This window comes from Lacerta agilis, chromosome 12, assembly GCF_009819535.1.
Source record: "Lacerta agilis isolate rLacAgi1 chromosome 12, rLacAgi1.pri, whole genome shotgun sequence".
NCBI lineage: Eukaryota > Metazoa > Chordata > Lepidosauria > Squamata > Lacertidae > Lacerta > Lacerta agilis.
This window is the reverse complement of record NC_046323.1, coordinates 12474595-12485252: the sequence shown is the minus strand read 5'-3', so window position 1 is coordinate 12485252 and position 10658 is coordinate 12474595. Positions and strand designations below refer to the sequence as shown.

Below are 10658 nucleotides of genomic sequence, written 5' to 3'. Positions count from 1 at the left end.
TTTTCCTTTGGCAGTAGCTCTCTCATGTGATTGGCTGACTGTGAGTCACATGAGAGAGGCATTCCATTCTGTTGTGATTGTTATTCAAGTAACTGTTGTTTTTAACTGTTTTCTGTTCTTCTGTCTCTCTGTTTGTGTGTGAGAGAGAGGTGGTATCTAGACACATGAAAAAGAAATGTCGTGAAAAGGCTTTTTGAAAAAACATTTTGAAAAATATATATTGAATTTGCTGTAGCTCACCATCGCCATCTAGTGTCATATTTGTATAATGAACTTTACAACACACTTAAAACATTTTATTTGCAGCTATATAGCTGAGTCCAGAGAGAGAATGGCTGCTGAGAGAGGTTTCTCTGGATGCTGCTGAGGACAGTGTATGTCGGTGTGGTCGGTTTGGGTTGAAGCAGACAGAGGGAGACCCCTAAATGTTAATAGAGAGAAACCTGTGCTCTCAATAAGGAACAAAGTGAATAAGCATGAGATTGTAGATATGTTCTTCTCAGTTATATATGTTTATGAAAGTCAAGTTCTTTTGAATATAAAGGGTCTGGACATTGCACATCATCAAAATTCATTTACACACACACACACACACACACAGGCTTTCCCTCAAGACCTTGCAAAACCTCAAGAAGGAGCCATTCTCATACCCACCAACGTTCTTACCTATTTATCCGGGGACATCAAAGGGGTGGAAGCCACAGAGAGAAAGAACATCTCTCCTCCACTGGTCTACGGCGCACCAGAGAGCTGTGGGGGCTGCTTCCTCAGTACTGACCCAGCAATGCCAGGCTGGAGAAGAGGAGCAATGGCGACATCATCACTGCACCTCTCCTACGCTGGGCTCCAGCATGCGAGGGTGGCAAGGACAGCCCCTGTGGGGAGATGATCCCCGCAGCGTCAGCAATGTCAGTGACTCCTGCAGCAGGAGGGCCAGATCTGCTGGTTCCAGCACGTCTTTGGGGACTGGGCTTTTGGGGTGGCAACCTCTCCTCTTCTGCCTGCTCTCCAGCTGCCACTACAAGCTGCAAAAATGGAGGAGGCCGGCAGCAGCAGCATCCCTGGAAACGTTTGGCTAGCTCACCTTCCTCCTCCCAGAGCTCAGTGGCAGTTCTGGAAGGGGAAAGGGGAACATTCCCAGATTCAAACGGAAGTCGGGAATGCTTCTGTGAATCCAGGATTTCCCAATAAAATTGGGGCGGTTGTGGGGGTCTGCATTCTGTAGAGGCTTTGCCACTGGTCTCTCTCTCTCTGCCCCATAGTTAAACTCTTGGACCCAGCTGGCCACAGATGCTAAACCTTGAGAAGGAAGTTTTCTCTGATTGCCACCATCATATCCTCAACTTTCATCCTTCTCATCAGTCAGTTGGAAAAAAAAAATAGGTTCATTGCGCGGTCAGGCGAAGTCCCCCCGCACCCCGGGGCAGCCCCTGAGGGAAATAAAGACTCATGACAACGTTCTATGGGATTAAATTGGCCACAACTTTATTAATATTTCAGATGTAGGAAGACCTTGGCTCAGGCATTGGGCGTTTATCCTTCCCAGCCCCCCAGCCGGGGTTCTGGGTACCTTCAGGGTTATCCAGCATGATTGGGAAGTGGGCTAGTCTGGAGAACATATGTTCAAGCAGATAGCCCACCCCCTTATGTTCGCTGCCGCTGGAAGGGGAGGGCATTGACGACCCTGGGCGTTTGGTCAATGCCTCCCCCTGAGACCCCTTTAACGGGAACCCTGTTATCGCCGCCACAGTGGGGGCTGGGGTCACTGCCCCACGCCCCCCCAATCCTGTAAATGACTAAAGGATTCCGCCCAAGGCCTGCAACCGCCAAAGTTGTGACGAATTGCTACGGGAAAGGCGAAACCTGCCAATGCAGGAAAATTCCTTTCCGGCCCTTCAACAGCGACCTTGTCATAGCAGCGCCTGCGTGCCTGTGTGGCTGTGGAAAAAAGGTGGTTAAACCTGCAAAGTAAGCATCAGTTGAGGGAGTGGGGGGTGGGGAAGCTCTGATTCCAACGGCTGCTTCCCAGGTATGACTCAAAATCTATTGTGTGTAGTGCATAATCCCTCCCTCTACCTGGCCAATCCCCCTTTGGCAACACCTCCCAGCCGGGATTGGGCGGCTGCTAGCATAGGTGGAGTCCACAGGTATCCCAACCTGGGAAGGTGAAGCCAATCCAACTGCCAGGAGCTGCCTCCGTGATTCAAAGGGACCCCTCGCAACCCCGCAACAGGCGCACCCCGTTTTGATGTGGGGAACGCTCATTCTGCCTTTCCTTTCATGAATGCAATGAAGAAATTGCAGGTTGTATGTAATTGGACTCCTGAATTGCAGAGGATTAGACCAGATGACCCTCAGGGTCCCTTCCAACTCCATGATTCTGTGACTCCGCTGGGCTTTTTATTGTTTCTTTTTCTCTGCCTGATTTAGTTCATAAAGCCAGAGAGCGAAACAGAGAGGTTAAAAAAGGCCAGATATTTCTCTGGATCAACGAGTTCTTCTCATGTTTCTCAGCCCATGCCATATGGCAGATTGCTTTTGAATCAGAGGGGAGCTTCAGAAACAGCTTCTGATATGCATGGAGGACTAATGTTCGGAGGAAACATTTTTTAAGAAATCCCTCTGGTCAAGCTCACGCCCCTTAGACTGCCTAAAGTTGCTCTTTGGATCTCAGTTATGACGCCTGAGTCACATTAATGGGAACTGGCTTGCATGCTTGGATGTGTATATTTTTAGTTCCCGAGTTCTCATAAAAATTTTTTGTGGCTGAAGGCAGCTCATCCCGTTGAATAGGGGGTGGGATGCTAAAAGCACCCCATCCTCATTTCAGAGGGAGGCCCAGGTACTGTATGTGCCCTCTTTTGCTTTGAAGGTGTTTGAGTTGACAGCCGGATGCTACCCGGGGCAGTGAGCTGGAGTCAACTGGTTTTCTAAGGCAAGAGAACAAATTGTATTTTAATGCATAAAAGTGGTACCATTGAGCCAGCATGTGGTGTAATGGTTGTAGAAGAAGAAAAAGAGTTTAGATTTCATATCCCGCTTTATCACTAGCCTAAGGAGTCCCAAAGTGGCTAACGTTTTCCTTTCCCTTCCTTCCCCACAACAAACACTCTGTGAGGTGAGTGGGGCTGAGAGACTTCAAAGAAGTGTGACTAGCCCAAGGTCACCCAGCAGCTGCATGTGGAGGAGCGGAGACACGAACCCAGTGCGACGAACGTCCACTTCAGACTCTCCCCTCGTTACTAAGTGAATTTTTAATCAGGTGTTCTGGGTCAAATTACAAGGCACCCCACCTGTCCCTCTGAGGTCCGCCTGTTATTTCACTTCCCTGTTATTAATAATCTGGGAATTTCTTAGTAACGGGAGTTTTCCTGTCCAGCGGCCGTGGCCGGTTATATCTAATAAAGAGAGACCCCGAACTGTAGGCAAAGGAGAGGTTAACCCCTGAAGCCCAGAGCAGGGGCTTCAGGGGTTAACCTCTCCTTTGCCTACAGTTCGGGGTCTCTCTTTATTAGATCCCCTCACTATATCAGTTAGCTAAGCCCTCTTAGCAACTCTGTGGCAATACCAGGGTTTCTGCCCGCTAGCCCCTCCTGAGGGAACTCCAAGACACAAACTATCACCCTTCAGTTTAGTTTTGTCCTTTCCCTGAGTTCACCTCCTCAAGAGCCTATATAACTCACTGGACCAAATGAACGACAATATTTTCTTAGCTCAACTATAAGAGGTCTTTATTTCTTATAGAACATAGCGGTTTCAGTGATGGTTCATAAGCTTCGTTTCATAACAGTGTAAACTCTTTCTTTCAGCAACATAAACACATCTTCAACGATCCTAACCTAACCTAACCTAAACCTAACCTGGCCCCACACCCTCCTTCTTCCAGTCACCACTCTCCCCTCACTAACGGCTCCTCCCTCCTTTTAAAGAGCAGAATGTCCCGCCTCCCAAGGGGTATCTGCCACTCAAACTGGGGTGCCCATTAACTCCTAAAACACCGTGGTTTCTGAACATCCCCTAACTTAGATCTGATTCATTACACCCGGTTCACCAGATTGTGAGTCCACTTCTCTTAACCACTACACCACACTGGCTCTTGTAGTGTTGGACTTTGACCTGGGAGATCAAGGTTCGAATCCCCACTCTGCCACAAAACTGCCTGGTTGTTACGAGGTAGCTGACAGGCGAACACCTGAGAGAAACCAGGCACGCAGTGAGTTTCTTAATCGGTCCATTTATTAGTATAAAACATAAACACACAGAGATCCATAAAGTGTACTCCCACAAGGCTTGAGCTGTTGCACAGGGTGCCCGCTCCTTCCCCCGCCAATGCATTTTGTATGTGCCAGACCCCCTCCTGCTGCCAAGGGACTCTTTCTGTCTCTGGTTTTTTGCTCTGTGACATGGATGAAACGACTGGCTTTAGGGGAATGAAGGGGATCTTGCAGGCTCTTAAGTGACATGCTATTGACTGTCTCCGGTACTGTCTCTATCACACCAGGAGCACCTGCTGGCTTTATCCTGTTCCTCACCCTCCAATTTTTCCTAGCTCTTTTCTTCTTCTTCTTCTTCTTGTCAGGGACTGGACTGAAGAGGGGAAGAATGGTGGAGATCACCCCCCCCCCGCCACCACCCTTCTCCCAAAAGCTCAAGCCTTGTGTGGGAGTCCTTTAAAATTGTCTCTGCAGGGAATCTACAGATGGAGAATGAATGATGGTTTGTTGAGGAACCAGCAGATGATAAACAAGGCACCTTTGCAGGATTGTTGTGAGGATGCAGTGAGGAGGAGGAGAACCATGTACAACACCTAGAACACCTTGAAGAAAAAAATTGGTATCAATGAAATGAAATGAATGTGATTTTTTCCCCCTGGCTTTTTTCAGATTTTTCAGTGGTTTTTTTTTCCTGGCTCGTTTGTGCACAGAATGAAGATGTTTCTAATTTTGCTTCTGGTTACTCTTGGAGCACAGACTTCTGCAGTACAGAGACCTGGTAATTCAGTATCCTTTTAGAAACGTAGCATGTCATATTTCGTGTTAAGTTCTTTGTTTCTAAAATAAACACAATTTTCACAATTTTCCATTGTGTTTATTTAAAGACGCTGGAAGAATTGAGATAAATTCAACAGTGTAAATAAGTTTTGATGGGTGTAACAGTGGATTATTGAATGGTTTAGTTCATGTAAAATATGCAGGGATGTATGGTTTGCAAAATGAACCACGGAAAGAGAAGAATGGAAGTAATTGATTTAAGGTTGTCTAAATGGATATTCTGAAATGTAATTTAGATAGATAGATAGATATAAATGTATATAGATATATAATTTTCAGTGGTTCTTACAGTCTGGTGGCAATTTAGATCATAAGCTCCTTTCAAATAGACATTTGGTAGTAGGTTTGCAGCGGCGAGGGGGGGGGGAGAGAGAGAGACGGAGTTCAGGGCCAGTTCACCCATGTGGCAAGGTGAGGTGGCTCAGGCGGCAGGATTCGAAGGGGCAGCAGCAGATCTGGCCTCCAAGAAATGCATCGTCCGCTGCTGCTGCCACCATGGCGGCAATGGCCAGATCGTTTGTCTCCTTGGCAGCCCTCCCTCGATGCCCTCTCTACAATAAGAGAGGATGCTGGTCTCCTCACACTCTTAGGGAGGAAACGATCGGGTCTGTTGTTCCCTGGGCACTGCACCCGCCTTTTTGTTTGTTTGCCTCGGGTGCCAAAATATATTGGGCCAGATTTGGGATAGATGCATGTGAAACTTTAAAAAACTGCACATGAATAGATGGCATTATCATTGTTATCCTTAATATTAAATTGTTTTTAATGAGACAAGGTTTCAGGGGCAGACAACAGCAAGCCAGTTTTGTTTGCGCGTTGTGTAAATTAGGAGGATAGAGTGTGGCCGCAGGGAAATGTGATACATGTTATAACATTTGATGCACTTATTTCCTCAGGATATTTTTACATTGCCCTTCAATCATTTCTCTAGAGCAATTTACAACAAAGACGAAAGCAATTTCCATGTAAATACAAAATACAATAAATTGAGGATGCAAGTTCACAAGAGCAATAGATATATTAGTATATTTCTGACATCAGAGGATATTAACAAATAAAAGAGAATTCATAATAAACTGTATAATGTTCACATATTTGGGTTCCACTTCTTTTTATTTTTTTTTATTCATTCATTCATACCCTGCAAGTGTCCCAGAAAAACCAGGACATCCTATTTTTTCTCACGAGAGAAAAAAATGGTGGCCATTTTGGGCGCCAGGATCTCACACAATTTTATGCTGTGATTTCCCACAAGAAAAGCACTTTGGGGGCCACGATGCGTGGTGCCCCAAAAGGCATGTTTTGGGGCACTATGTCCCCCCAAAATTTCCGTGTAAATACAAAGTACTTGGGGGGGGGAGTCATGAGAGATCACGGCACCCAAAATGGTCTCCATCCTCTCACAAGAAAGAAAAAATGAGAAGATGGGGTCCTCGAAGATGGGGACCCATTTTTTAACCTTCAGTTTGTTGGAGGGTATGTTTATTGCCTGATAAGCTTATGCAATGAGTTTTTATTTTCTGCTTTCTCAGCCCCTGAATCTGCAGATATCGTCCTTTTGATCGACAGCTCTGACGCCCTTGGGAGAAGGGCTTTTCCAGTTGTGAAATCCTTCGTTAACAGAATCATCAACAGTCTCCCAATTGGCCCAAACAGGTATCGAATTGCGCTTGTGCAATACAGCGATGACGTGAAGGTTGAATTCCACCTGGATGACTATAAAGCAAAGAACCCCATGCTGAACCAACTCAAAAAGGTTTCGTTCAAAGGTGGACCTTTAAGGACCGGGAATGCCATACGAAGGGTCCACGAGACTTTTTTCAGAAGCCCGAGAAAAGACAGGAGCCAGATTCTGGTGGTCACGACTTCAGCGGCGTCGGTTGATCCCGTGGAAGAAGCAGCAAGCCGATTGAGATGGGAAGGGGTAAAAATAATAGCGTTAGGAATCCAGGAGGCGGTGCCTCAAGAGCTGCAGTCAGTAGCTACCCCTCCGTTCCACTATAAGTTTGATACACCGAGGGATCTCCTAGCGTTTTCTCAAAACATGCCTGAAGTTATTGGAAAGGCTGTACAAATTGAGATTCTCACGGTCACGCTAACGCCTGCACCTCCAATTGTGACAGGAAATGTAACAGGAACCGTTGGTCCTGTATCTCCAGAAGGTAAAGAAAACAATGCAGCAGAATTTCAGAAACATGAAAATCCCAAACTTGGACCACATTCGCATCAAACTTAGGAAGCACTATGATACCACTGTAAACGGCCGTGGCTTCTCCCCCAAAGAATTATGGGAGCGGTAGTTTGCTAAGGGCGCTGAGAGTTGTTGGGCGACCCCTGTTCTCCTCACAAAGTCAAAAGTCCCAGGAATTGTAGCTCTGTGGTGGAGAATAAGCGTCACCTAACGACTCTCTGCACCTTAACAAACCACACTTCCCAGAGTTCTTGGAGGCGGGGGAACCATGACTGTTGAAAGTGGTGTCATAGTGCTTGAAATGTATGATGTGAATGTTTCCTAGATGATACATTAACTTCATGTACATATCTAATGTGTCATGTTAGTATTTTAAAAAATGACACTGGGGCTGCAGTGTGTGGGGAGGAGGGATTAACTATTTCTCCCAGTACCATGTTCACCATGAAAATTGCCCCCAAGCTGTTTCCCCTGGGAGAAAAACTGTCATTATCACCAATGGAAACTTGTCTCCTGAGGTGAATGTAGCAGCTCTGCTTAAGCCTGTGGTTTGGGCGCATAGCTGTCAACTTTCCCCTTTTCTTGCGAGGAATCCTATTCGGAATAAGGGAATTTCCCTTAAAAAAGGGGGAAAGTTGACAGCTATGGGTTGGGGTGGGTGGGTAAATGAAACACCTCCTCCCAAAATGATATTCATGCATTTATTTAACTTTCATCTAGTTTCGTTGTCACATCTGTCCAATCTGCGGTTGGTGGTTTATTTATTTTATTTTATTTTATTTTATTTTATTTTATTTTATTTTATTTTATTTTATTTTATTTTATTTTATTTTATTTTGTTAGGGCGGTTTATTATTTTATCTCAGGGCGGTTCACAGAATAAAATCAAAATATAAAACTGCAAAATACAGAATCAAAATAAAAACAGCAACCCAATAATGCCCCCCCCAAAATACCCTCACCTTTTAAAAGAGCATATGGATGTCAGTCAATCAAATCAATAAGGTTGCCAACCTTACTGGACCCGTGGCCACGTTCAGAATTTTTGTCAGTGAGTGTTGTGGGCACTAGTCACAAAATGGCTGCCCTGGGAGCACGACAGATAGCTGCTGCGGGGGACGTGGCACGGCACAAAATGGCTGCCATTGGCACGTGGCATAAGGCTGCCGCATCTAAAACAGCAGGAGACCAGACAGAGCCATGCCATTTGTGTGGGCAAGTCCCACATCAGCACCAGCCACTGCCATGTTGGCTCAAAGAGATGCTCTTTGCACCTCTCCTTTGTCCAGAACAGGTGAGAGGGTGGCATCCAAAGAACTGGGGACGTATTTGAAGGGGTGTCTCAATGTAGGATAGTTTGAGCCCATGCCTACGGGAACAGAACAGGGAAAAGGAAACAGTAGGACAGGCCCTGTGGTTTTCTGAAGGGATGTTTACTGAGACTTTTCACAAGCACCATAGATGTTACTGCACTGATGGGTACATTGGCACCTGCAGATGCCACACCGGCACCCTCTGCATTACAATGTGTGATAGTGTACATGTGTCTGTTGAGTGCATGGCAATAGTAGGCAGCTGGTAGATTTGGTCAAATTATTGGCAACCCTGTTGTGAACTGAATGTGGAAAAGTTAACATACTCTTTTGTCTGTGGGAAACCAGAGATGTTATCCGACTGCATTTTACTCAGAGTACAGTGGTACCTTGGTTCTCAAACTTAATCCGTTCCGCAAGTCCGTTCCAAAACCAAAGCGTTCTAAAACCAAGGCGCGCTTTCCCATAGAAAGCAATGCAAAACAAATTAAGCCGTTCCGGGCTTTTAAAAACAACCCCTAAAACAGCAATTTAAAATGAATCTTACTATCTAACGAGACTGTTGATCCATAAAATGAAAACAATAATCAAGGTACTTGTGCTATAAAATAAATAAGACAGTATTGTAGATGATAAAAATAATAAATAAGAAATAATTTCTTATCTGCACTGATGGGTCACAAAAACAAATGAACCAAAAAAGCCTCAAAAACAAAAATGCACAATAAATAGCAAAAACAAAAGCGATCAGCTTAATCCATTCCGGAAGTCCGTTTGACTTCCAAAATGTTCGAAGACCAAGGCACAGCTTCTGGTTGGTGCAGGCGCCCCGGAAACAATAGCTGACAGCCGCATCGGATGTTCGGCTTCCCAAAAGTGTTCAAAAACCAGAACACTTATTTCTGGGTTTTCAGCGTTTGAGAACCAAGGTACCACTGTAGTTCCATTTCAATAAATGAGCATAGCTAAGTTAGGTCCATTCATTTCGATGGGTCTGCTCTTGATTGAAATTCAGCTGGATATCACCCCAGATGGAAACTCAACAACTATTTACTCAAAGCTACAGGGCAGAGATCTCTGGCTTCTAAGAAGAGCAGAAAGAAAGCTTGGAGGAATAACGTCCCGATTGCTGATTGTCTTGGCTTGAATCGCCGGGACTTTTTGCCAGCACAGCATATCTAACCCTCCTCTCTCAGATTTTGCATCCAACAGTGAAAACATTTTCTTCTGCATCCTCTCACACTTCCCTTAACATTTGTCCCTTAAAGAGGCAGTGCACAACTCCCCTGGCTCTTTCTGAAACATAGCTGTCAACTTTTTCCCTTTTCTTGCGAAGAATCCTATTCGGAATAAGGGAATTTCCCTTTAAAAAAAAAAAAGGAAAATAGTCTTTCTTAGGAGACCAGAAATGATACTGGCCTCCCTGATAACAAACATGAAAGGTAACTCGGGGGGATTTGAACCTTTCAGACATATGGTGAAAAGCAGATTCACAATTCTCCTATTAGCTTGAAAAACAGTGTGCAACTGTTTGTTGCCATCAGAATGCTAGCAGAGGTGGTGGGCAGCGGTGGGGGGGTGGAAGCAGAGGCTGGGCACCCACAGCTAAATTTTTTGTGGGTCCCTGAGTCCCCAGGACCCCCTGGTGCCAGTGGGGCTGGCTACCCATTTTCTGATATCTTGCTGACCCCTTTCCCCCCAAGGGAGAGCAACTCGATTCTCTTCCTGGTGGAGGGAGGGGGGGTTCAGCAAGTCTCTCCCCACTGATGGCAGGAATGGCTTTGCTAAGCAAATTCCCAAAGCGGTTCAGGAGACGGTGAGGAGTGCCTAGGACTGCAGAGCATTCCTTGTGCACTTAAAAAACTTTGCGCGGCAATGTCCCGACCCCCCCGTTGATAAAATAATGACACAAAACACAATATATCAGGTTAACAGGCAGAAAAAGGCCACAACTTTACTGGTTACAGATGATGAGCGTTATTGGCTTAGGCATTGGACCTAACCGACTATATCTGACTCCAGCCCATCCGCTGGGAGTCCGGGAAGGGTTAACCACCAGTAGGGGGAGTCCTGCCAATGCGCATCAACTAGGAGCTCCCCTTG

General features: G+C 45.7%; 1 protein-coding gene across 1 annotated transcript in view; it reads left to right on the top strand.

The window, feature by feature from the left end:
- Positions 1-851: 851 nt before the first annotated feature.
- The window catches only part of LOC117055954 (collagen alpha-6(VI) chain-like), a 55668-nt gene continuing 45861 nt past the window's right edge, over positions 852-10658 (top strand). Inside the window, exons 1-3 of the mRNA XM_033165922.1 lie at positions 852-908; positions 4893-4992; positions 6584-7213. Of these exons, the coding sequence (XP_033021813.1) occupies positions 852-908; positions 4893-4992; positions 6584-7213 (787 nt within the window). The remainder of the gene's footprint in view (positions 909-4892; positions 4993-6583; positions 7214-10658) is intronic.